This window comes from Lissotriton vulgaris, chromosome 7 (assembly GCF_964263255.1).
Source record: "Lissotriton vulgaris chromosome 7, aLisVul1.2, whole genome shotgun sequence".
Lineage (NCBI taxonomy): Eukaryota > Metazoa > Chordata > Amphibia > Caudata > Salamandridae > Lissotriton > Lissotriton vulgaris.
The window spans coordinates 14,195,379-14,222,802 of NC_141695.1; the positions used below are offsets into that span (position 1 = coordinate 14,195,379).

Consider the following 27,424-nt stretch of genomic DNA (forward strand, 5'->3'; position numbering starts at 1 on the left):
AGCACCGAGTTGTCTGATTGCAGGTGAATTCCCAGACACTTGAAGTTAATCAGCATGTTATTGATGTGGTGTAGGGTTTCAGATATAAGTTAAACTATTGCTATTATGGAATTAATCAGGGAATCGAGGCTGAAATAAATAATGTGCTGATCCCGCAACAAACTTCCAGTCTTCTGAGTAGGGTTGCCAGCTCATTATTTTGATGTTGCAGACATTACAAAAATAAACATTCACCTAAAGCCCTATTTTCAGCACTTACCTGTGCGCTCTTTTAAAAGCAAATATAAAGCACTTTTAAATGTGTTCTATGGCTGCCTGAATGATTCATGTCTGAAAATGAAAGGAACAGACAGAAAGTCACTTTACAAATAAAAACATACTTTTTTATTTAAGGCCATATTTAGTGTCAAAGCAGGGTCTTTGCAGGCTCTTTAAACATACAAGGATGGCATTTTTTCAAATTGGCAACCTTTTTTGTACTCCTTTTCATGAAATGCATTTCCTCCCTACAGCAGTAAATTTATAATACAATTGTAAGGAATAGGCAGAGTCGGGGCAAAGGAAAAAGAAAAAAAATCTAAACTTTGGTAACCAGTTCCTGAAGGTATTTAAATGGTTTTTAAAGACCTGTGAAATACTGGGTTGTGCTGGAGTCTTAATAAGACTCTAGACACTGCGCCAAGCCCCCACTGACCTCTGGCCCCACGGCAACTCTGAGGAGTAAATGAAGACAGCCTGGAAATACAGCAGATAAACAACGCTGCACTTCCAGGCGTCTTCATTTACATGTGCTTGCAGAGGCCTTTGCGCCCCTCTGGGAACCCATCTACGGCCCCCCAGGGGGGCGCGCCACACAGTTTGAAGAACTGTGCTTTTGAGTAAAATAATTTATTACAACAAGAACAACCTGTTTTTCAATAAGTCTACAGCTACCCAGAGTATCATAAAAACAGCAAGAAAGTATTTTAAGAGTAAGAAGATTAAAATAAACATTTATACATGGTTAAAATGTCATCAAAAACCTGACACCCTAAAATATATTTCTAAGCGCTACAGTAGATGGCAAGGAACGCAGAGCAATTTGCAGTCTAGAGTTTCTTATGGAGGAGCGAAGCCCTGCATACTTTGTTGACACCAAAGGCTGTTGTTATCAGTGGAGGAATGAAGGCAGTGTTCCCTGCGAAGGGCACACGTGCCGCGATAGCAGCCTTCCTCTGTGACTTGGCATTATCAGCACTGAGTGAGATGTTGCTTCTTTGCAGTGCGCCAACAGTAGATGAGATCATCTTCTGGCACAATCTCAGGCGATAATCTGGGTGAAAGACTTCTGTCCTAAATGGTAAAACGGTGGTCCTTCTATACTAAATCTGATAAGAGATTGGAACTTCTGACATAAGAGAAAGTCAATTTAGACTACACTTTTTTGACAATATGTCTAGACTTGTTCATGTGGGACATAGACATAGTGACCAGTTGACACTTAACCCAGACATATCCAACAGCAGGTGTTATATATCAATATATTTAAATAAGCTTCATGTCGATGTTTACATATGCGTATTTGCACAGGATATAGATGCTACTCTTACCCGCATTGTATGTAAAGAAGAGTCTAGTGCTTTTTACATTTTGGCACTTTATTGAAATAGATTTGTTTACAAATTAGATTCTTTGTGCTTTAACATCATGCACTTACTTTATGGCCATTGAATATCAGTTTAGAGCTTCCTTCGTAACTACATATATATTATATATTTATATATATATATATATATATATATATATATATATATATATATATATATATATATATATATATATATATATATATATATATATATATATATATATATATCGAAGCTCCCAGTCCTACTACAACGGACGGAGCACTCGCGGGTGGGTGCAGTCAGCGGTGGTGACTGACACTAACGAAGGCTTGAAGCCAAAACGCGTCTGTTGACTCTGTGTAAACACGAGTGTGAGAAGCAGCGAGACTACGAGTGCTGTTTTCCAAAGGATCTCTAAGGATTATGAGCTATATATATATATATATATATATATATATATATATATATATATATATATATATATATATATATATATATATATATCCACCAGCATTATCCATGTGCGAGCGCGCACAAACAGGACCACGGACTCAGGATATAGCAGTTGCCAATATTCGCGGTTTATTCCAAAGTGAAAAGGTGCAGCCTCAGAAGTGTTTCGGACACAAACTGTGTCCTTGATCACTTGACGACGTAATCCAAAGCGGGAACTTTAAACACACATAGCACTTCCGGTAACGTGATCGGCATGGTGATAAACAATGAAAAAATACTATACAATATAGTATTGTATTTACAAAGGAAGACACGGAAGTAGTCATATCTTCTGTCCAGATTTGTCTCCTGGTGAGTAGTGAGGCTTCATTTCATTCTATACTTTTACCATATTCTCAGCATTGATATGATTTCTGACTTTGTGTACCCTAATGTGCATTTTAAGACTTCTTTAACATCATAGTGTTTCACACATTCTTAGCACTGATAAGGTTTCTCGCCAATGTGTCTCCTCTCATGTACAGTAAGACTTCCTTTTTGAATGAACCTTTTCCCACATGCACGGCATTGATGAGGTTTCTCACCTGTGTGTGTTCTCTCGTGACAAGTGAGAGTTCCTTTAATGCTAAAACGTTTCCCACATTCAATGCATTGATAAGGTTTCTCGCCTGTGTGTGTCCTCTGGTGGCAGATGAGTCTCCTTTTCACATTGAACGTTTTCCCACATTCAGTGCATTGATAAGGTGTCTCGCCTGTGTGTGTCCACTTGTGATCAGTGAGACTTCCTCTGAAACTGAACCGTTCCCCACATTCAGAGCACTGATATGGTTTCTCTCCTGTGTGTGTCCTCTGGTGTTCAACGAGAATTCCTTTCCTACTAAAACGTTTTCCACATTCTGAGCATTGATGAGGTTTCACCCCTGTATGCGTCCTCTCATGTACAGTAAGGGTTCCTTTCGCTCTGAACCTTTTCCCACATTCACTGCATTGATGTGGTTTCTCGCCAGTGTGTATTCTTTGATGCATTATAAGATCTGTTTTCTGTGCAAAGCATTTTTTGCATTCGGAGCACTGATATGGTTTCTCACCAGTGTGTATCCTCTGGTGAGTTGTAAGATGTGCTTTTGAACTGAATATTTTTCCACATTCTGCGCATGGATAGGGTTTTTCACCTGTGTGTACCCTCTGGTGAGTTGTAAGACATGCTTTTGAACTGAATATTTTTCCACATTCTGAGCATAGATAGGGTTTCTCACCAGTGTGTACCCTCTGGTGAGTTGTAAGACATGCTTTTGAAATAAATCTTTTCCCACATTCTGAGCACGGATATGGTTTTTCACCTGTGTGTACCCTCTGGTGAGTTGTAAGACGTACTTTTGAAATCAATCTTTTCCCACATTCTGAGCACGGATATGGTTTTTCACCTGTGTGTATCCTCTGGTGAGTTGTAAGACGTGCTTTTGAAATAAATCTTTTCCCACATTCTGAGCACGGATATGGTTTTTCACCTGTGTGAATCCTCTGGTGATCAATAAGCTTTCTTTTTTCATTGAACCTTTTCCCACACTCGCTACATTGATAAGGTTTCTCCCCTGTGTGGCTCCTGTGATGAATTGTAAGAGCTTTTTTCGTACGGAACCATTTCCAACACTCCAGGCATTCATAAGGCTTCTCATTTATGTGTTTTTTATAATGAAAAAGAAGACTGAACAATTTTCCACATTTGGAGCACCGATATGGTTTCTCACTTGTGTGTGTTCTTTGGTGAACAGTAAACATTTCTTCTGTTATAAACTCGTTTCCACATTCTGAGCATTGAAAAGGCTTATTGCCTATGTGTGCCCTTTTATGAGCTGGAAAGTGATCCTTTCTTCTGAACCCTTGTCCATATTCTGAGGAATGAGAAGGTTTCTCATCTGAGGGTAACTTTTGGTGATGAGTAGCACTTTCTTTCCTTTTGAACTCTTTGCCATATTCTGAGCACTGATATGATTTTGCATCCCTATGTGCTTTCTGGTGAATAGTAAGGCAGTTTTTCAAACGGAACCCTTTTCCACATTCCGAGCACTGATAGTTACTCCTGTATGTGTCCTGTGGTGCTTGATTAAGGTGTTCTTGTAGCTGAAGCATTTTCCACATTCAGTGCATTGATAGGGTTTCATGTCTGCGTGTTTTCTGGTGCACAGAAAGATTTGTTTTTGACTAAAGCTTTCCGACATTTAGCGCACGGATATGTTTTTCCCCTGTATATTTTCTCTCATGCATACTAAAGCTTTGTCTCTGAGTGAAGCTTTTGCTACATTCTCTGCAGTCTTAAGGGTTCTCACCAGTATGTGTTCTCTCACGTCTAGTAAGATTTCCTTGGTGGCTGAAGCTTTGATCACATTCATTGCACTGATAAGGCTTCTTGTCTCTGTGCACTCTTTGATGAGAAGTTAAACTTATTTTTTGAATATGCCGTTTCATACATTCAATACATTGTTATGGGTTCTCTTTGTATGCATTCTTTGGTAAGAGGATTTCTTTAATTCAAAGTTGCCTCATAATTAGTGCTCTAATAAGGTTTCACTCCCAAATGAGTTCTCTGGTGCTGAGGGATCTTTCCAATTATGTATATGCCGCCTTCTGTATGTATGTACATTTTGTCTGCATGCAGTATCAGGTGGACATTTAAATGTGGATCAGATTCCTCATTGGTATAGGTTCTTCTGATACACTGTTACACTTTCACTTTATTGAAGCTATTTTCACATTTAGTACATTAATAGTGTTTATTCCAGATATGCATTCTTTTATTGACGGAAAGAGTTTCGGTGTGACTGAAGCGTTTCAAAAATTCACTGCATTCATATTGATTATTGCTAATTTTTTCTGCAAATGCTCAACATTTTTTAACTATATTTGTCTTAGATATGATCGTTAATCCCAGTGTTTCTTCGTGAATAAAAACTTTATTACTCTGACCTAAAACTTTGCTTCCAGATTTCCTTTGTGTGTCTGATGTGTAAGATGTCATTTCCTTTGACTTGTTGGGACATTGAATTGGTAATGTCACTTTCTTTTTAGAATTGGGCTGCCAGCAGTATGAATCTTCAAAGCACTCAACAGGATGTTACTTGTTGCTTTTCAGCTCACACATCAGTCACCTATAAATTAAAAAGTGTCATAGTATTAGCTTTATTCATGTTAACACATCATTATCGACATGAAACAGGGTATTGCTCACTGGCATTACAGAGATATATCTATTTTTACATGTTGTAAAAACCAAGGCTCTGAATTTCTGTGGATTCAGGATGCACGCATACTAGCTGTGCCCCAGTAGCACCCAGTCATTGAGCTGCAGAGAATAAGAGACAGAAGACAGGATTGTGATTCACCACTGATGCCTGAAGTCATCATCCCTTGGTTCTTACCAACACCACACAGGTAACACGGTAATCTCACAACACCAGGTCACTGAGAGATTAAACCCAAACTCCTCCCTTCCAGAGAACACTTCTGAAGTCAGAGAGGAAAACAATGACCTGGAGGAATTGTTTGAGGAATTGTTTTCAAAGGAATGGGCATCACAAATTTTCTTGGGTAGTTTGCTCCTTGAAGGACAACTAATCTCTGTAGCCACTTTCCCAACCAGAGGACACAGAACACAAAGCTGGGGACTATCTTTCAAAAGATGCATAGATAGTAGAAGGATCAAACACTGGCCATGCCTAAATATCACCCCTTTGAAAGGAATTAGCTGATATTTTGGTTTTAACCCCTTCGATGCGGCCGCGATTTTTCCCGTGTGCGGCCGCCGGCAGAACACGGGCGGGCCATGACGAACCCCAGCCGTCATCAGCACACGAGCACCGTAGTGCATGACGGCTGGGGTTCGTCACCAGCATGGAAGGGGTTAATAATGCTTGCTGCTGCAAAAAGAAAATAATAGTCCTGGCAAAGCCAATAGGTCTAGCTTTTTAATATTGAGTGACTATTAACTGATGGGAGGCTTTTTGTGTGTTTCTGTGGGGTTATATGGAAGGGTGAATCAATGAATGCAGGGGAAGTGTCAGTGCGTGACTTGAGGGTAAGTCAGTGGGAGTGCTTACTAAATTAGATAATCACTAACAGTTCTCTTTGAGGTAGTGTGGTTGAGGAGTTAGGCTTATCAGAGGGTGCGTTAAGCATTTATTGTATTCACTCAGACAGGGAATGATAGCACATACTCAAGAGACAAATCCAGACGAGTTAGGTAAGTACAAACAAGCATTTGCAATGCAATAGATCTTGCAGTACTGAATGTTTGAGCTATTGGCGTTGCTAATAATAATGCAACATCAATAGCTCAAACTCTCAGAAATGCGAGACCTATTACATTACAAAGCAATCGCGGCATTCTCGCTTCAGCTTTAAACATCTACAGTGTGAGTGCTGCAGTCCAATTCCAATGCATTAGCTCTCCCATTACTGAAAGTTTGAGCTACTGTTGTTGCATTTTTATTAGCAACACCAAGAGCTAGTGTCTAGACCTAGTGCCTTCAGAGACACATTCAATCAGTTCATGGGAACAGAAGATAAACTGCGCTTGTGACCTGTTTGTGGAAACCCACAACACATGCTTGAGAAACAGCTGCTTTCAAATAAACATCCAGACCCTTACATATGAAGGGCATGCTCCACCGTCGCATCACTGTTTTGTACGCTGGGGCGGTGTAAATAATGTGCCATATTGTCGGTTATTTACAAAGTAACGCATCTACGCAGATGTGTCACGTTGGAAAGCCCTGCGCTACATTGTACCTGCATCAGGTATAATGTATGCAGAGTGTGTGTTCCCACGAGAAAATGCCTCGTAGAAGTGGTGCAGTGAAATGTATGAGATTTCGCTGCACCACTACTAGGACTTGACTCAGTCGCAATCCTTACACCTGCTTCAAGCAGGCATACGAAGTGATGCAGGTCTTTTCACATGGGACTCACCCATGCATAATGACACATTGCTGAAGTTGCGTCAGTTTTCCGACAGACTCAATCAATGTGTCATTTTTGCGCCACCCGATGTGCCAGGATTCCTGACGTATTTGTAAACCATTGTGCCATCGAGCACCGTATTGTAAATACGATGCATCCATGGTGTCACAAGGAAGACGCTATGAAAAGTGACGCATCGCAGTTTTTGCGCAGCAATGCGCCGTTTTTCATAAATGAGGTCCTCGTTCAGTTACTGGGAAGAGGAGAGAAACTGAGGCTGTGGCCTAGAGCGGGGAGATACAGCCAATACAAGCTTGAGAAGCAGATGCCCTCGGCACACAATCATTTCATTGAAATAGAAGAAAAACTGATATCATGATCGTCATGTTGAGGGATACTGCTAACATATGCACACGAAGCAGCTACCTTCATTGACGCATTCAGTCACTTCATGGGAACAGAAGAGGAACTGAATTTGTGGTCTTTATGTAGTGAGACACTTTCAACACATATGTGAGAAGTACCTGCCTTCAGAGACACATATGTAGTGAGACGCTTCTAATACATACATGAGAAGTAAGCTGCCTTCAGAGACACATTTAATACTGTCATGGAAACAGAAGAGAAACTGGGCCTGTGACCTACATGTGGCACTCCAGTGCTAGCACATACATACTAAGCTGCTGCCTTCAGTGACACATTTAATACTGTCATGGAAACAGAAAAGAAACTGGGCTTGTGACCTACATGTAGCACTCCAGTGCTAGCACATACATACTAAGCAGCTGCCTTCAGTGACACATTAGTTGGTTCATGAGATGTTTCACATCTGACAAGTGCAAGAAAAGGCAGATAATGAATCTGTCAGTGGCATCATTACTGCACAATGATAGCAGTAGTGAAAGTGACATCTTGTGACCTTGTACCCTGACTGGTGAACAGTATTACACCACAAAACCTTTGATACCTCTCCTCTTTGGCAAAGTCAGTGCACGTTTTAACAATTGTAAGTGTGCGCTTGAAATTACAGCATATTCATAAACTGGCTTTGGTGTAACTTTTGACAGGAAAAGTGAAAATGAACCTGAGCAGCGCATTAATTAGTGCATAAAATATATTAGAAATAATAGAATGTTGTCAAAGTTTTAAAGATATGTCGAACATTTATTACAAGAATTCAACCAGTTACGATTAAACATCGGCAACCAATGTTAAATATAAACAAACATTGGCAAAGCTAATGGGTCTGCCTTATAACTAAAATGCAAGACTGACCTATGAGCCTTGGGAGCGCTTGCATGTTGTATGTTGCTGACATGAGCTTTGGCCGGAGGTTGTGGCAGCTGGCTGTAGCAGGAAGAGCAGCACTAGAAATATGAAGTAGCAACAACAGGGAGGGAGGCTGGTGCTGCTGATGAAGGAGGCTGCAGGAGGGAGGGAAGGAAGGCGAGAGTAGTGGTCTGTAGAAGCTTTGGTGGGGACGTAGGGTGTCAGGGAAGGAAGGACTCAAGAGGTGGGTTTTTCAGAAGGGACGCGACTGCGTGAAGGAGTAAACGTGCAGGGAAGCAGCGGGCAGCTGAGATGGAGGCAGGGGTAGCAAAGGACATGAAGGAGTGTGCGCCTTTAAAAAGGGAGAAGTGTGTACCCCCTCCCCCACACTACCTCCCCAAGATCACATTGACTTTTTTTACAAGTCGTTTTACATGTCCTTTTATAACCATTACTTTACATGTCCCAAGATGCAAAGTTTGGTTGGCTACAAAGAGCTGTGACCAGGACTCCGTGACTATGCCCAGTCATCAATGGGAGCATCACTGACAAGTACATGCTTAAAGGGACAGGCATGTTAACGCTTGGATTTACATTTCCCACCTCGATGTTAGGAATGCCAATGTAAAGATGCACCCCATTGAACAGTAGTGTACGAGGGTTGCAAAATTCGAAACGTACAATCTATGTAGTGCTAGCAGTGACCATATGCTAGTATTAGCCCACCTACTGCACACATTTGAAAGAATAAAAGCATGAGCTGGCCTACCGCGGACAGCAAAACGCCATCTACAGTTTGATAGCTACAGGTGCATGAACCCTCTGAGCAATCTTCCATTGTTGCTCGTGGAGAATGTAGTGTCATTGCTGGCAGTGATATGCAAAGGTACATCCTCTACCCTCTTTGTCCCTCCCAATCCTTTTCATATCACAGAAGGTAAATTTGCCTTATTCCGTCTGCACTTTTTTAAAATTCTACTGTTCATGTCTTGCCTGCGTCCATAGAAGGGTAGGGGCTGGCTCTGGAACATGAATAAAATAATACAATATCAGTCCATGCCAGCCTGCCACCCGAATGAAGAACAGAAGCACAGTCTGGTTGTCTCCAGCTACTTCCAGCCCAAAAAAAGTAAAGTTCCAGCAAACGAGAGAGTCAGACAGAAGTGGGAGGGAGGGAGGGAGAGAGAGAGAGAGGCAGAGAGAGAGGGAGGGAGGGAGGGAGAGAGGGAGAGAGCGGGGGGAGGGAGGGAGAGAGCGGGGGGAGGGAAGAAGAGAGGGAGGGAGGGAGAGAGAGCCGAAAGAGCTGAAGCGGAGTCAAATAACTCGCCGGCCTCTGGCCGTACCCTAACTGCTCTTTACCTTATTCCCAGCAGTGCTCCCCATTGGGGCGTGCCAGAGCAGGAAAGGGCAGGCCGACCTTCAGAAGCCTGTTTGGACAGAAATTCGAGAGCTGCTCCATTCTTTGCCGAAGGGGTGGTTGTTATATGCTGGAGGAACTGACAAGAAAAACAAAGGCTAGACTCTGGGTTAATGCATGTGGCAGGGTCAGACTGTGGCAGAAAATAGGACCTGCACTTATATATAAGAGGCCCCGTAAGTGAAGGCGATATCAAGATCCCAAGTGTCTGGGTAAATTGTGAGTCCTTCATATTTAGAATGTCAAAGAAAGGCGCCAGTAGTTTGCCAGATACCGGACCTTGTTTTACACGCTCACTACAAGCACATCCCCCTGTAACTGACTGAAAGCGAGGAGGGTGGGAGAGCAGAGAGAGAGGGCTGGAGAAGCAGAGAGAGAAGGGTGGAGGAGCAGAGAGAGGGGGGTGGAGGAGCAGAGAGAGAGGGGTGGAGGAGCAGAGAGAGAAGGGTGGAGGAGCAGAGAGAGGGGGGTGGAGAAGCAGTGGAGGGAAAAAGAGGAGAATAAAAGCACTCGTGAAAGGGCGCAGCGCTGATAGAAAGACCTCATACTGCAGTTCTCTGCCAAGAGTAAAGACCAGAGCCAGTCTACATCCAGGGCAGCTGCAAGGGTCAGGCACATGCTGTGCTCCCTGCTCTTAGGCCCTCCCTGTCCGTCTGCCTGGCTACCCAACACCGCTTTGAGGCAGGCTAGGCTGGAGGTAGTTTTAGGCAGAAATAAACAAAATATCCCAAAGAAACTTTATAGAAAGAATAAACATGTACCTTTGGCCATCTGGTCGGATGCGGTGTTGTGCACGGGCTGCCTCGCATGCCTCCTGCTCCGAGTCGAGCTCTCAAGAGTACCCTCCCACTGGCGTAACGAACCTTGAGGGGGCCTCCCTGCAAGACACCTCGGGGGCCCCCCTCCAGGTTCAATCAGGAGCCCTGCAGCCAGAGTGCTGTGCTGATGGGGCCCCCTGGAGCTTGAGGCACCCCCGCACCGCAGGGGCTGCGGGGGCCTGTGTTACGCCCCTGTACCCTCCCTGCGACCGGAGCAAAACAAATTGAGGTGCAAATCACTGGCACAAATTAGTTGAATTATGGGAAAGACTGAAACTTGAAGTGACGTTGGCAGAACGAAACTGCGTTTAAGATCTCAGATCCTTGCCCTCACTGGCACCTGCTTTGGTCTTCTCCGCATGCTTTGGAAGTTTTTCCCTTTGCTTTCTGAGGACCACAGGAGGATTACGGTACAGGCCTTGATCGGTTCAAGACTGGACTACTCCAACGTCCTATATCTTGGCCTGCCGGAATATCTCCTGCAACAGGTGCAGGTGGTCTAGGTCGCGGCAGCGCGTGCCATTTTTGGCCTGCATAGGTGAGTCAGAGTCCCTGGCTTTTTGCAGTCGCTTCATTAGCTGCCTATCCGACAGCGGATAGTTTTCAAAGCCTTAACTCTTGCTCAAAAGGCCTTTTATGCCACAGGGGTTAAATTCCTTCAGAAGAGGCTCGTCTCCTATCGTCCTTCCCGATCTTTGAGGTCAGAGTCGATGTTCCTTGCCACTGTTCCTCATGTGAGGAAGGCTCGTATGGGAGGTCGTTCCTTTATGCTCTGGGCCCCACAGCTTTGGAACTCTCTGCCCCTGACATTACGTAGCACCTCAAATCTGTTGGCTTTCAGGAAGGGCCTGAAAACTTGGCTTTTTGCTTCCTAGATTTCCGTATTCTGCTGACCCTGTTTCTTTTAATCTGTGTGTTGTGTTTGTCTTTTTCAGGTTGTCAATAAAGCGCCGGGACACTCTTTTGAGTAGCCGAGCGCTATAAAAGACACAAAATAACATAACATAACATAACTTCTGAAGGTAATTTGTACAAGTTACAGTCAAGATTGTGATTGTGAAACCAAAATGAAACCATCGGAGACGTTGCCCTTTCTTTAGACAAACCAGGTCTAAACAAAGTAGCACGGCCCCATTAAAGGTTAAGCACTGAATGCGGCACTTGTTAAAAAAACAAAGTAGTCCATAAACAAATAGATCAAACCCTACAGTGTAAGGAAACTAGTTGGCAGGTGCTCCTAGCTTAGAAACAGAAGTGATGTATCCGGAGCACTGGCCAATAAGGAGCCAGGAAACAATACCATTGGAGTTTTGAACCAATGGCAGGCAGCAGCTGTAATTTCACTCTGTCGACTGACTACAGCTGGTCTTGCATACAGTGCATGCGTGCTGATGCTCAACCTAAAAAGGTATACTTATATTTTATTTCTAGAACCAAGCAGGACTTGGCACAGGCAAGTACAGAATACTTTCAAATGCAAAACTTTACCAGGGAATGGAATTGGAGTTGAAAATAATTATTACAGGTTTGTATTTGCTTTAAAAACAGTTCAGATTACTGTGAAATTACTTTTGATTACGTTGGCATTACTTTTCAGTTACATTGACTACTCAGGGTGATATGCTTAGATATCACACCGTAGATCCAACAGTACAAATGTAAATAAGACAACTTTACTTTTTAAGCATAGTTACTTTTGTTTCTTACAAAAATAGGTTGACACAGAAGTTTTTTGGGAAGGAAAAACCACAACATAGATTCCTATGGGAAAAATAGTTTTATCGTTTTTCATTTTTGGGAAGGAAAAACCACAACATGGATTCCTACGGGAAAAATAGTTTTATCGGTTTCCAGGTAAATAAAAGACCTTCAAGAATAGTTAGTGGGGGATTAGAACCAAGGTTCCCCAAAGTTCAAGGAGACACTCAAGTTGCAACACCAGTGACACTAGGATGGCCAGGTGCAGAGTGAAAGGGTCCAATGTTAGCCAATGGGACTAGGGTGCCGTTGGTTAAAGGGCTGCTTACAAGCAGGCCACTCGGTTGTGGGAGCCAAGCCGCAGGGGCCAATAATCAACACAGAAGCTGCATCACCAGGGTCACGGGCGGTCGGAAAAGATGCTGCAGGCTTGATCAAGGAGGTTTCCTGAGCACGTCCACCAGCAGGAGAGGTAAGTTGGATTGTTGAGGGATGCCTGGACACCATCAGTTGGGCCACCTAGGGCAGTGGGGCATCAGTTGCAGGGGTGTCTTTAGGCATTGGGTTTTCGTACCAGCGCAGGTCGTGGTCGGGGGGACAACTCATGTTGAGGCTGCAGACGTCGGGTTGGTGGTTGAGGCAGGCTGGGGATTACTGTATCCCAGGTCAGGATCGCTGGGGAGACCTCCTCGTGGTGTTGGGCCACTCGAACTCGGGCCGTAGGCATCAGGTGCAGAGTGATGCAGAACTGGGGATTCTGCTGGATCTGGGGGTCTGCGTTGGCGTCTTTGGTTTTTAGCAAATCCAGTACTCATGGGAGACAGAGTCTTTCTGTGAAGGCAGGGCAGGTCCTCTGGGTTCTGGATGGCTGCTGGACACACCGGGGTTTCGCTGTGAGCAGGTCTAAGTCGGGATAGGCCGGTAGGGCTGGGGACAAAGTAGTTGGTGTCCTCCTCTTCCTGGTTGAACGTCTCTTCGGTCTTAATTCTTTCTTCCTCGAATCTGAGGAGGCAAGGTTTGGGGTTGCTCCTAAATGGGTCACTTCTTTGGGTGAGTATATCCCTTATTTTGCCACCCTCCAGTGGGAGGTGGGAATGAGCCTCTCTCTGATTGGTGGTGTCTCCTCATCCTCAAGATGGAGAGGACTGAAATGTGTGCTTCACCTCGCCTCCCAAACCTGAGGGGTGGGGTTGGCAAAGGTGGGCACATCTGTCTTCCTAACTCAGTTTTCCTGACAATTCTCCTGTCCAATGTGGGGGGGTCAGCATCGGGGGTAGCCATTTGCTGGGGGCATCACAATGCAGGGTCAGCTAACAAAGGCGGCAGGCCTTTGAAGCTCCTCCTTCATGGACCCGTCCCATCCTGGGGGAGAAGGCAGGGCACCTTTGCCAAGTATGGGCTTTGTTTCTGGACCCAGAGAGCGTAGGTCCTTTACCCAGGGTGTTGAACATAGAAAACTTCTCAGGGGTCCCACTGACACTTAGGGCCAGATGTAGGTAATCCCAGATTACCGATTCTTAAATACAGAATCATACCGATTCGGTATTTAAGAACTGGCAATCGGGATGTAGGTCATTTTACCGAATCGGCATGATTCAGTAATTACCAAATCAGTATTTACCGATTCGGTAATTGCCATTCATTTCTATGGACCGATTCGGTAATTGGGGGAAACATTGAAGGGTGGCAGGGTGTCACTTTGACACCCTGTTGCACCCCTCAATTGTGCATGGGCGCACATGTTGCAGACATATATGCCCTTAGGGCATGTATGTCTGCAACATGGCACTGTTTAAAAAGCAAAAGAAATGCTTTTTAAAGGGTTTTCCTTATTTAAATTTTTCCTTATTTACCACCAACTTCTAGTTGGTGGTAAATAACGAATTCTTAAACCCCTGTAGCACTGATTACAGTGCTACCTAAATGTCAAAATACAGATTCGGTAATTTTACCGATTCGGTAGTTTACCAATTCGGTAAAATTACCGAATCTGTATTTTAACATGCCCCTACATCCCAAACTCCAAATACCGGTCGGTAACTGCTGAAATCGGCCGTTACCGACCGGTATTTGCCTTCCTACATCTGGCCCTTAGTCCTTTTAAACTCACAAAAAAGAAATTGGCACAGAAGCTGAAATATAAAAGAGACTCTTTAATATCCTCAAATGAGTGAGACTACGTCACACAGAAGCCTTAGCAACTGAATGAGGCAGTCTAAGGAGTACAGAAAACTGGGGCTTTATATATTCTTAGGGTTACATAGTAAGCATAAAACCAAGGGGCAGTCCTGGCTCATGTAAGCATGCAAAATGACTAAGATGGGCATACAAGATCTACTTGCTCAACAAAGTGGGAGGAGAGTTACTTCTCCATACAGCAGCAAAAATAGCCTGACAGTTATACTAGAGAAGCAGGTGCATTCTATTAGCTAGGCCCTTCTGGGCATGTGCGAAGGTGGAAGATGCTAAACATAGTTTGTCTCTAGGCAGACTACAAGGGCAGTTAACAGAAAGGTAGGACAGAGCACATGGCAAACAAAATGGCTGCCAGAAATACAAAATGGCTTTCACAAAGCGGATAAGATAACTTCTAATTACAAGTTGGCTTCTGCTAATGCTAACCCAGAGAGCAGCGTTGGAGTGCCATCGAGAGGGAGGCCTTTGCTGTGGTCTGGTCCGTGAAGAAGCTGAGACCATAACTGTTTGGTACTCACTTCAGAGTCCAAACTGACCACAGACCGCTCAGGTGACTAATGCAAATGAAAGTTGAAAACCCCAAACTTTTGAGGTGGTCCATCTGCCTACAGGGAATGGACTTTACAGTGGAATATAGCTCGGTACTTCCCATGCCAATGTGGATGGCCTTTGACTCTCTTGGGAAAGGTTAGCATCATCCTCTTTTGTTTGGGGGAGTTGTGTAGGAAAGCGCCGTTTTTTGCATGGTTTCCCCTCACTTTTTGCCTGACACTTGATGCACTTTGACTTGATGCGCCCTGGGTCCCTGGAAGTCAGGTTCCCAGGGCATGTGTTCTTTCCCAAAAACGGTATCTTTGTATCCCCAATTGGCACATCTCTGGCCACAGGTCAGCCCCTTGTAAAAGGTACCATGGGTACCAAGGGCACTGTGACCAGGGAAGACCCCTCAGTGCTGCAGCACTTATTGTGCCACCCTTAGAGACCCTGTACCTTAACACCAACACACACTGCCACTGCAGGCTGAGTGTTTTGGCGCAGAGAAAAGAGAAGAGTCGACATGGCACACATCTCTGTGTACCATGCTTGCAATCCACTGCCTGTGGCGTATGTAACAATACTATTTATGGGAGTGGGCCTGCACACCTACATTTCTCAAATTATTCAAATCGTCAAAACTAATGCCAATACCCCTATTACACTATATACGTGTGCACAGGACTTTGAGCTTTACTTGTTGTGTGGGTTTACCCATACTCTGGCAGGGGTTGTTTTCTCCTTAGGGTTTGTTTCCCCTGACCTGTCTGCACTGTGACCTACTGTCTTTTGCTCTTTGACTCAACATGTACACGCTAGAGCGCCATTTCGACTGTAACCAATCCAAAGCCATCACAGTGACTTACTGCTTATAAAAGCAACAGGTTCGACTTATCCATCATCATTGGTCTGGGATAGGACCGCTATTATCCCTACCTAAGAGGCGTCAGTTTGCACAATGAACTGCTTGGAGTAATCTGGAGCTTTGAGAATAGGGTGTCAAAAGCCTTTTGACAGCTAACAGTCCAGTTGATTTTCTTGGGCATTCTGTTGGTGCTGAGTTCTGTGAGGGGAGTCACAATGGACCAATACCCCTTCACAAATCTCCTGTAGTACCCAGTCAAGCCAAGGAATGCCCTGACTTGGATCCCGATTGTTGGAGCTTGCCAATCCAGAATTGTCTGGATTTGGGGTTGTAAGGGTTGCACTTGGCCTCCACTAACAAGGTGTCCCAGGTATACAACTGTGCCCCACTACATCTGGCATTTGGATGCCTTGATAGTTAGGTCTGCAGTCTTCAGGACTTTTAAAACCTTGCCCAGGTTTACCAGGTGATCCTGCCAGGAAGAGCTAAACAATATCATCTAGATAAGCTGCACTAAAGCCTTCCAACCCAGCAAGGAATTGATTCACCAACCTTTCTGAAGGTGGCAGGGACATTATTTAGACCAACAAGCATCAGAGTGAACTGGTAGTGCCCATCAGGTGTGGAAAATGCTGTCTTTTCTTTTGCGCCAGGGGCCATGCCAATCTAACAGTACCGTGCAGCTAATTCAAAAACACTGAAAAATGTGACAGCCCCAATTTATCTATCAGTTTATCAGCTCTGGGGATGGGGTATGCTTCCATCGTAGTGACAGTATTGAGGCTTCTGTAGTCCACACAGAACCTAACTTTTCTCTTTCTATCCCTTTGGATGAGGTTTGGGGACTAGGGCCACTGGGCTAGCCCAGGGTCTCTCTGAAGGTTCAATGACTCCCAATTCCAGCATCTTGCTGACCTCAGCCTTGATGCTTTCCTTAACTTGGTCAGTCTGGCGATAGATTCTGGTTTTGACAGCAAGCTGTCTCCAGTGTCCACATCATGGGTACTAGAAAGTTGTGAGTAGGGACCTACCCTTTCTAACAGGAAAAGGATTGGGTCAACAATCATATAAAATACAGCACTCCTTCTCCTGGATTTTATGAGTCATAGGTGATGTACATCCCTTAGGGGACGTTCTCATTAATGGAAAGGGATTTGCAGTATTGTACGGGTTACCAAATTTACAAGTCAAGTCAAGTCAAGTCAGAAATTGATATAGCGCGCTACATACCCATAGGGTCTCAAGGCGCTTGAGGAAGGGGGAAAATTACTTGTCGAATATCCAAGTTTTAAGTTGCTTTCTGAATGCTAGGTGGTTCTGAGTAAGCCGAAGGTGAGTGGGAAGAGAGTTCCAGGTTTTGGCTGCCAGGTAGGAGAAGGATCTACCTCCCATGGTGGCTTTGTTGATGCGGGGAAGAGTGGCCAGGGCTTGGTTGGAGGATCGTAGTTGCGGGAGGGGGTGTAGAAGGACAGTCTTGTGTTGAGGCATTCGGGTCCAATTTCGTAAAGTGCTTTGTGTGCGTGGGTTAATAGGCAGAAGGTAATTCTCTTATTTACGGGGAGCCAGTGGAGGTTTTTCAGGTGACCAGAGATGTGTTCTTTACGCGGGATATCAAGTATGAGCCTGGCTGAGGCGTTCTGGATGCGTTGGAGTTTTTTCTGGAGTTTTGCGGTGGAACCGGCGTATAGGGTGTTTCCGTAGTCCAGGCGACTCGTGACAAGTGCGTGAGTGACCGTTTTTCTAGTTTCGGTGGGGATCCAGCGAAAAGTTTTTTTGAGCATGCAAAGAATGTTGAAGCAGGATGATGAGACAGCGTTGACTTGTCTGGTCATTGGGAGTGAGGAGTCCAGGATGACGCCCAGGTTCCGTGCTTGGTCCGTCGGGATGGGTGATTTTCCAAGGGCCTCTGGCCACCAAGAGTCGTCCCAGGCGGAGGGGGAGGTACCTAAGATTAGGACTTCTGTTTTGTCTGAATTCAGTTTCAGACGGCTGTGCTTCATCCACTCGGCTACTTCTTTCATTCCTTCGTGTAAGTTGTTTTTGGCGGTGTTGGGGTTCTTGGTGAGTGAGAGGATCAGTTGGGTGTCGTCAGCGTAGGAGATGATGTTGAGATTGTGTTGGCGAACGATGGCTGCGAGGGGGCTCATGTATACGTTGAAGAGGGTGGGGCTGAGTGACGATCCTTGCGGCACGCCGCAGATGACTTCAGAGGCCTCTGATTTGAATGGAGGGAGCCGGACTCTCGGAGTTCTTCCGGTGAGGAACGAGGTGATCCATTCCAGTGCTTTTCCTTGGATTCCGATGTTACTGAGGCGCTGTAATAGGGTGTTATGGCAGACTGTGTCGAAGGCTGCGGAGAGGTCAAGGAGGATGAGGGCGACTGTTTCTCCATTGTCCAGTAGGGTTCGAATGTCGTCTGTTGCTGCGATGAGTGCGGTCTCAGTACTGTGTGTGGCTCGGAATCCGGACTGTGAGGGGTCGAGGGATTTGGTGCTTTCGAGAAAGGCGGCAAGCTGGTTGTTGACAGCTTTCTCGATGACTTTGGCCGGGAAAGGAAGGAGCGAGATGGGGCGGTAGTTTTTGAGTTTGGTGGGGTCAGCTGTGGGTTTTTTCAGAAGGGCGCTGAGTTCTGCGTGTTTCCAGCTTTCCGGGAAGGTGGCGGAGTTGAGGGAGCAGTTGATGACGTCTCGGAGGCGTGGTGCTATGATGGAGTCTGCTTTGTTGAAGATGTGGTGAGGGCATGGGTCAGTTGGGGATCCTGAGTGGATGGAGTTCATCAGGCGGATGGTGTCCTCAGTGGAGATTGGGTTCCAGTTGTTAAGGATGTTCAAGGGGGGAGAAGGTCCTGCAGATGGTTGGGTGGGTAGGTCTTCGGGTCGGTTGTCGAAGCTGTTGTGGATGTCTGCAATTTTGTTGTGGAAGAAGGAGGCTAGGGAGTCGCAGAGGGCTTGAGAGGGGGTGATGTCGTTGGAGTTTGCTGATGGGTTGGTAAATTCTTTGACGATGTTGAATAACTCCTTGCTATTGTGGGCGTTGTTATCTAGTCGGTCTTTGAAGGCGGCTTTCTTGGCGGACCGGATTAGTTGGTGGTGTATGCGGGTGGCGTTTTTGAAGGCGTCTCTGGTGTTGGAGTTTGGGTCTTTTTTCCATGCTTTCTCGAGGGAGCGGCAGAGTTTCTTGGATTTCTTAAGATCATCGTTGAACCAGGAGGCCTTCTTGCTGCTTAGTTTGTTTTGATGTTTTTTCAACGGTGCTAGGATGTCGGCGCTTTTGGATAGCCATTGGGTGAAGTTAATGGCTGCTTGGTCGGGGTTTGAGGAGTGGACAGGAGGGATTTGGAGGAGCGATGAAGAGATCTGGTCGATGGTGAGTTTGTTCCAATTTCTACGCAGGGTGGGTTGAGGGTGGTAGTGGATTGTGGGCTTATTGTAGAAAAAGTGAACGCAGCTGTGGTCCGTCCAATGAAGAGCTGTAGTGTGGCTGAAAGAGACGTGTTTGCTGGAGGTGAAGATAGGGTCGAGTGTGTGACCTGCAATGTGGGTGGGGGAAGTGACAAGTTGTTTAAGTCCGAGGTTTGTGAGGTTGTCCAGAAGGGTGGTGGCGCTGTTGTCATTGCTCTTTTCCAGGTGAAAATCGAGGTCTCCCAATAGGATGTAGTCCTCGGAGGGGAGGGCGTGTGGGGTGATGAAGTCAGCGATATCGTCATTGAATTGTGCCCGGGGGCCGGTAGAGAAGGGTGCCTCTGAGTGTTGTTTTGGGGTCGGTGTGGATCTGGAAGTGAAGGTGCTCGGCGCTGGCAAGGTTGTCATCTGAGCTGGTTGAGATGTGAATGGAATTCTTGTGGACGATGGCGATGCCTCCTCCTGTATGCTTGACGCGGTCCTTGCGGATGATCTTGTATCCTTCTGGGATGGCAATGGTGATGTCTGGGGCTGATGAGGCGTTCATCCATGTTTCTGTTAGGAAGGCGACGTCTGGTGAGATGGTGTCTAGTAGATTCCAAAGGTCGATGGCATGTCTGTGGATTGAGCGGGTGTTGAGCAGGATGCATTTTAGATGGTTGGTGTCGGGTCTCTGTGTCGCGTTGGTGGATGAGGAGTTGGTATTGGTGCCGTCGAACTTGCAGGAGTTGCATGAGAAGGGACCATGGGTGTGTCCAGGAGCGGCTTGGACGCAGTTGAAGGAGCGGCCGGAGTTAAGGGCTAAGAGGGAGGCGGCATCGTAAGTGATGCGAGTGGGCTGGGTATTACGGGAACCAGGGGGTCTGGCGCTGGGCGCGGTCCAGGCGCGGACGGACGTAGACGGGCTTACCTTTGGCGCACCTTCGGCGCGGCCGTAGCGCGTGGACGCTGCACGTTGGGACATCAGGCATTTAATGGAGAGTGGAGGGGACGGAGCGTGGGAGGGGCAGCAGCTGGGAGGCGGTAGCGGGGAGGAGGGGCGGGCCAGGGAACTGCTACAGACAAAATGGAGGGTCAAAGGGAAGGTGAGGCAGGGGCAGCAAATGGACCAGCGCTCCTACTGTCCTGTTAAAGCGCCAGCAGGCACAGAGAGCAAATGTCGCGCTACAAAATATAGAGCTGAGAGAGCGGCGCCAAAGTCAATTCTTGGTCGGTATACAAGCTGAACGAGCACAGCGCTAGTCAATTACAGTGGCTCTTGGAAAACAAGCGAGTCAATTACAAAGCCCCTCGCACAGCGCTATTCAAGTACAGAGGCTCTTGGAAGACAAGCGAGTCAATTACAGAGGCTTTCGCACAGCGCTAGTCAATTACAGTGGCTCGTGGTAAACAAGCGAGTCAATTACAAAGCCCCTCGCACAGCGCTATTTAAGTACAGAGGCTCTTGGAAAACAAGCGAGTCAATTACAGAGGCTTTCGCACAGCGCTAGTCAGATACAGAGGCTCCTGGTAAACAAACGAGTCAATTTCAGAATCCCAAGTAACAATACCAAGTGAAATCAGCAGCGCCCACAGTGCGTGAGACCAGCGGGGGAGGGAGGGAGCGACCGTTCAGGAACAAGTCCGGGCCCTAAAGTACTATGAAAACTTCATGCACACCGACAAAAGTTTTTGTAAAATGTCATTCATTTATTTTATAAAAGTTAAAATTCATAATAACACAAATCTGTTATATGAAACAACAAGAAATACACTTTCAATTTTTGCAAAAATATCACTCAATGTTAAAAAGGGTTATGAGATTAAAAAATGCTGTTATGGCATTATCTACACCAACATATTAAAACATCACATTTATTGATCAAACAATAATGTAGGAACAAACTGTCGACGCGGCGTTTCGGTGCCCCTTTTAGTCTTGCACCTTCTTCAGGACTCGTTCCCTGTATTGTCACATCTACAAAGATCACAGTACATTTCATTAGGTCCCATTCCATTACAACATCAAATGCACTTAGATTACTACATATATTCAATTGTGCCCTAATATTTGGTAAGGTGTGAGGGTTACCAAATATTAGGGCACAATTGAATATATGTAGTAATCTGATTTGCAATTTTATGGAGACGGGTAATAGCTTGATATACAGATGGTGCGTTTTGTGGTATGAAAACACAGCAACTTGACCCGATGACCTTACAGGCTCCACCTCTATCTGCCAAGATGACGTCAATAACAAGACGATTCTGAAGGACAACAACCCGCATGGCGGACTGCTCTTCTGTTAAGTTACCTAAGGCGGAGGCAGTTTCATTCACTACTGCTTCAAGTGTTCTAGTTAATCTGCGTATTAATTTACTATTCTGAACAGGTCCTAAAAAGAAAAAGAATCCTTTATTAAAGTCGGTGTACTGTTCCCATGCCGTTTCTGTGTAGTCGACAAGTGGGATATCTCTTCTGTGTCTATTCTTTACTAGATTGGTATTTCTATGGTAATCAGGGGGAGCTAGGAAAACAGGTGGCAGAAGGAATGCAATGTAACAGGTACCATCCCAATCTGGAGGTAGACGTATGTATGCGGTATGACCACAAACAAAGTAAGAATGACTAATAGCTTTAAAGGACGATTTTCCATGATCACTGAATTCGACCACAGTAGTGCATTTACTATGACCTAAGTGTACTGAACCTTTCTTCTTGATACATAATTTGCCAGTAACTGGCAATACTGACATAATGGGTAGAACTGGCGTAGCTTCGGACTCAACAGTGAGAATCATAAGGCTAATTGTATAATTACCTAATCCATATACTTCATTTTCTAGATCAGTTCCTATTCTAGTGGGGAGTCCCTCCTTATCTGGGTAACAGACGTCGAGCAGGACTAAGTTAAGGTTTCCCCAAACCCAGCCCCCATCGAAAACAGCGATATCAGGATCTAAGGAGTTAATTATTTTAAACCATGCTCCGCAGGAGCCATTGTGAGTGAATGGGTACGGAAAGAGGGGCAGAGCTCCCTTGTAATTCTGGTAGGGAGGGAGTCGGCCACATATCCAGCAATTTGTAGCATTGTTAGTTTGATGAGAATGATGTAGCATACTAATGAATGTATTGTTGCGCAGCGCAAGTCTGTAGGAAAGCTCGTGTGGAGGTAACTCACTGAAAGTGTGTTCAGCAGATACATTATAGGCAGAATGTTCACGCTTGAAAATAGGGTAATAGATAGGCAAAACGATGCTGACAACAATAATTAGAATACTTAGAATAAACATGATTAATAGTGTCACTATACAGTGACTACGAAGTGATTTACAATATGTACGTTTCTTGGCTTCTCTCTCTCTCTCTCTATCTCGATCTAGGGGATACATGTCAGAAACTATTTAACCGATTCACCTAGGGGAGGACTTAAACAATTAAACTGTCTGACTTGCTAGATCGGAGTTTCATGCGATAATTTTCTTGAGGAGTTTTTTCTCGTTCAGATTCTGTAAAGTCTTTTGGTTCGACACAGTCTTTGGTGGGGGTGGACGAGTCTCGATCAGGTTTCAGTCCCAAGAATTTCTTCACATGACTCGTGTGGACCCACCCCTTTCTTCCTTCGATTTTCACGGCCGTCCTTGTGGTGAGAAGAACGGTCTTCGGGGACTTCCAGCGGGGCTCCAGCGGACTCTTTCTGTCGAAGTTGCGAACGAGCACAATGTCGCCAGGACGGACGTCGTGTGGCTTTACATCAGTGTTGTCAGGGAAGGCTGCGGCAACCTGTGAACGACATGATTGGAGTGCAGACATCAAGGAGGCAAGGTAATCTGTCAACATATTACAATCAACATCAGTAATCTTTTTCGGAATGGGCGTCCCCCACATATTCGGTGGTCTACCAAAGACCACCTCGTACGGGGATAGCCCTGATCTCGAATGGGCGACCATTCTCATGTAGAATAGTGCCACTGGCAGGGCGACTATCCAGTCGACCCCTTTCTCCTGACATATTTTGGCAAGGCGGATCTTTAGTGTCTGGTTATGCCTTTCTACAAGGCCTGCTGCTTCGGGATGTCGGACACAATGGAACTTCCACTGGTATCCCAGTAATAAAGAAACTTCTTTCATTAATGCAGATGAGAATGGCTGACCGTTATCTGAGTACACGACACGAGGCAAGCCGTATCGTGGGAAGAATTCACGAACCAACTGCTTGGCAGTGGTCGGAGCAGTGTAATCTGGGACTGGGTATGCTTCGGTCCAGCGGGACAGAGCACAAACAACTACGAGAACATATTTAAATCCTCGACAACGGTCCATCTGGATATAATCCATCTGGAGGACTTCAAAAGGGTGATCAGGAGGATGAAATCCACCTTGCTCTACAGGGACGCTTTTTCCTGGATTGAACTGACAACAGATCATGCAAGTACGCACTTTCTGTTTTGCGGCTGCTCGTAAGTGTTTATTGTTCCAGAGATTTTGTAAACTGTCTAACATCGCTTTCTCTCCTAGATGTGCAGGACTATGTGCTGTATTTATCATGACTTGAACCATAGAATCAGGGAGAAACCATGTAGATTTTCCCTTCGTCATCCAACCTTGATCTGTCTGGATCCCTCCTAGTTCAATCCATTTCTTTATTTCTTCTGGAGTAGCATGTGTCTGAATGTCGATAACATCTAGTGTGGGATCCCTGACTGTCATACAGTTTGTCTGTTCGGTTGTCTTTGTTGTATCAGTTGTCTGAGTGTGAGTCAGTGCTGTATGTTTTGCTGTTTGATCTGCCAGGTCGTTACCCTGGGAAACAGAATCTGTGACTTTAGTATGTGCTTTACACTTCATGACGGATATGGCTGAAGGCAGATGTATTGCTTCTAACAGTGCTTGAATAAGGGGACCGTGTTGGATCTTGGCACCATGAGAGGTCAGAAAACCTCGTTCTTGCCACAGCATGCCGAAGTCGTGTACAACTCCGAACGCATAACGGGAATCAGTGTATATGTTGACATTTCTGTTCTTGGCTAAAATACAGGCTCGGGTCAGAGCGATGAGCTCTGCCGCTTGAGCAGATAGTGTATCAATACGATGTGTTTCTTTAACTTCAGTTTCAGTGGTCACGGCATACGCGGCCACTAATTCTCCTGTACTTGTTCTCAGACATGAACCATCCACATAAAGTGTCAGGTCTGGATTTGTCAATGGAACATCTGTTAAGTCTCGTCGGGGCTTTGTTACTGCATTAATGATCTCTATGCAATCATGCGGAGCTGGATCTGTCATATCTGTAGGTAACAGTGTTGCTGGGTTCAGGATACTGCAGCGTCTGATTTCTATGTGTGGCTGGAATAGTGTCAATTCGTAACCTGTCAGTCGTGCTATGGTCAAGTGTTGAGTTTGGGTTCTGTTTAACAGAACCTCTACAGAGTGTGGAACTTGTACTGTTAACTGATGACCTAGAACAATTGAGTCGCTCTGTCTGATTGCTAGCGCTGTTGCTGCTACTGACTTTAAGCACGCAGGGAGTGCCTGGGCTACTGAGTCCAATGTACTTGAAAAATAAGCGCAAGGCTTATGTGAACCTGCTTGGTCTTGAGTGAGGACAGACAATGCTGTACCATCACGTTCTGTAACAAAAAGTGTAAACGGTTTGCTGTAACATGGTGTCGCTAAAACTGGTGCTTGGCATAATGCTTTCTTTAATTCCTCAAAGGCTTGTGTATGTTCCTGAGTCCAAGGGAGGGCAGGCGAAGTTGCTGCCTCCTGCGTCGTTAACTGGATGAGTGGTTTAGCTAGAAATGCATATTGAGGAATCCATTGTCTGCAGTACGAGGTGAGGCCTATAAAGGCCCGCACTTCCTTTTGTGTCTGGGGTCGTGGCATATTTACAATTAACTGAATGCGATCGGGAGTGAGCTGTCTCCCCACTTTGGACAGCAAGTGACCCAAGTACACAACTTGCTGAACACAGAATTGTAGCTTCGAAGGAGACACCTTGTGTCCCTTGTCGGCCAGGAAATGTAAAACTGTCAATGATGCTTGTTCACATTCGGGCTCACTTCGTGCGGTGATCAGTAGATCATCGACGTATTGCAGTAAAGCGGTGTTAACTGGCATTTGAACACAATCTAGTTGTCTTTTCAGTGCTTGACTATAGATGCTGGGGCTTTCTGTGAATCCTTGAGGTGCGCGGGAAAATTTGAAACTTCGTCCATTTAAACTGAATCCGAAGAGATATTGGCTCTCCGGATCAATAGGTACACTGAAGAAAGCGTTCTTGAGGTCAATTACAGTAAAGAACGTTGCTTCTGAATCAATAGCAGTCAATAGGGAAGAGATATCGGGGACCACAGGGTACTGCGGTACAATGCATTTGTTCAGTTCTCGAAGATCAATCACCAGCCGATATACTGGCGGTGCATTGGGGTCTGTACGTTTAAGAATTGGAATGATGGGTGAATTACAGATATTGGAGTCGGTCTCTACGACCACTCCCTGGGCAATAAGCTCTTCAATGATTTACAGTAAAGCCACTACAGCATCGAGTGGTAACTTGTATTGTCTGACTCTGGGTAGAACAACTCCTGTCTTGAGTGTAACACGGTATGGAGTGATATGCATACAACCTACATCAGCTGGGCCTTTTGCCCATAGGTGATCTGGTACATTTTTCAATCTGACATCAAAATCTCGTAAAACATAATGACCCTTGAAATCCCGTAGAAAGAGTCTAACTCCCTCCGGGGAACAGCATATTATAGCTCCTAGAGCCTTCAGTGTTTTAATTCCTAACAGATTCTCTGGGCATGATTTAGTAAGTAACAAATCTGTAACTCTGGATAATGGACCCACAGCCAATGGTACTGGTTCTGATACTTCATTTACAATAGGCTGTCCTGAAAAACCAAGGGAAACATTCTGTGAGCCTGAGAGGGGTGCCCCTGGGACTTCATTGTGACTTATTGTAGTGCGACTTGCCCCTGTGTCAATTAAAAACTTTCTGTCTTTTCCCAATACGTGACTGTGTACATAAGGACCTTCTTGATCTACAGGAATTTCAATAAGAGGCAAACCACCTTCCCTCTCTAGGCTGTTTCATGTATATCGGGGGTAATCTGGATATGCAGATTGGGCATACTGGTACATCTGTTGTGAAACTTGCTGAGTCGCGGCAATGGGCTGTGGCTGTGGTACTGCTACTGTCTGCGCTGTGTGGGATGGAGCATGCATAGGCTGTGTGTTCTGCATTGGCTGTACATTTTGTGGGGTCTGTTGCTGGACCTGATCGTGTCTAGGCGGATGCGGTCTTTCTTTAGTTTTACCTGTTAAAATGTTATGTTTCAGGACTGGGCATTCATGTACATAGTGACCTGGCTGTTTACAATAATTACATGTCCCTTTAACGGGAGCTGTAGTGTGATTTGTCTGGGCCCCACCCTTTCTCTGACCGTCGGCTGGGACCGTCTGAGCTACTAACATTTTCATTTTCGTGTCTTTCATACGCTTCTGTTCCTGATCTTGTTCTTCCCTAATTCTGTTTTGATGATATTGTAACATTTGTAACATCTGGGATGGCGTATTTGCCTGCCAAGTACTTTCAACTTTATACACTCTATTTTTAACTAATGGTAGGGAATTCTCGACTAGTTTTGATACAAAAAGGTGTGGATATGACTCGCTGCTTGGTTGTAGGCCACTATTTATAATGAAACATTTCTCGAATCTTGAATAGAAGTCACTAGTATCTTCATCTTGTTTCTGTTTACAGGACGAGATGGCGTCCCAATCTTCCTTTCTAGTTGTCAATAATCTTGGCAAAACCTGTACTATTAATCCGGGTAATGCTTTAGTCCTATCCCCAAGGCCTAACCCTGGGATTCGTTTGCTTTCTTCGTCTTCTATTTCTGCCCATGCTATCTTTGTGTCCCCCACCTCCCAATCTTTTTCCTTTAATTTCTCGTAAATGCCCGTGGGCAACAGTACTTTTAACATTTTCATAATATCATCATACGTGTAATCCCCCATGAGTAACATGTCTTTGAGCTCTCTGTGAAAACCTGCAGGGTCTTTATCATGACACGGAACTAGTTTCTTCATTTCTAACAGTTCTAACTTAGTCAGTGGTGTGTGAACATACACACGCTTCAAGACTTGATCCGCACCCATAACTGGGTGTACTTCTCGGAAGGGGTTCTGACTTTCAATGCCACTCAGGCATTGCATG

The 27,424-nt window shown here is 45.2% G+C and overlaps 1 protein-coding gene across 2 annotated transcripts in view; it reads right to left on the bottom strand.

The window, feature by feature from the left end:
* Positions 1–257: 257 nt before the first annotated feature.
* Positions 258–27,424, bottom strand: part of LOC147700523 (uncharacterized) — a 137,490-nt gene continuing 110,323 nt past the window's right edge. The window contains exons 3-4 of one of the 2 annotated variants that reach the window (XR_015297386.1): positions 5,028–5,209; positions 258–330 (exon numbers count right to left, since the gene is read on the bottom strand). Coding sequence is in view for 1 of the 2 variants with exons in the window: in XM_086929674.1 (XP_086785800.1) it covers positions 2,541–4,202 (1,662 nt within the window). In the remaining variant the exon portion in view is untranslated. Of the gene's footprint in view, positions 331–2,097; positions 5,210–27,424 lie in introns of those variants that run through there. The other variant, XM_086929674.1, reaches the window with a different exon arrangement.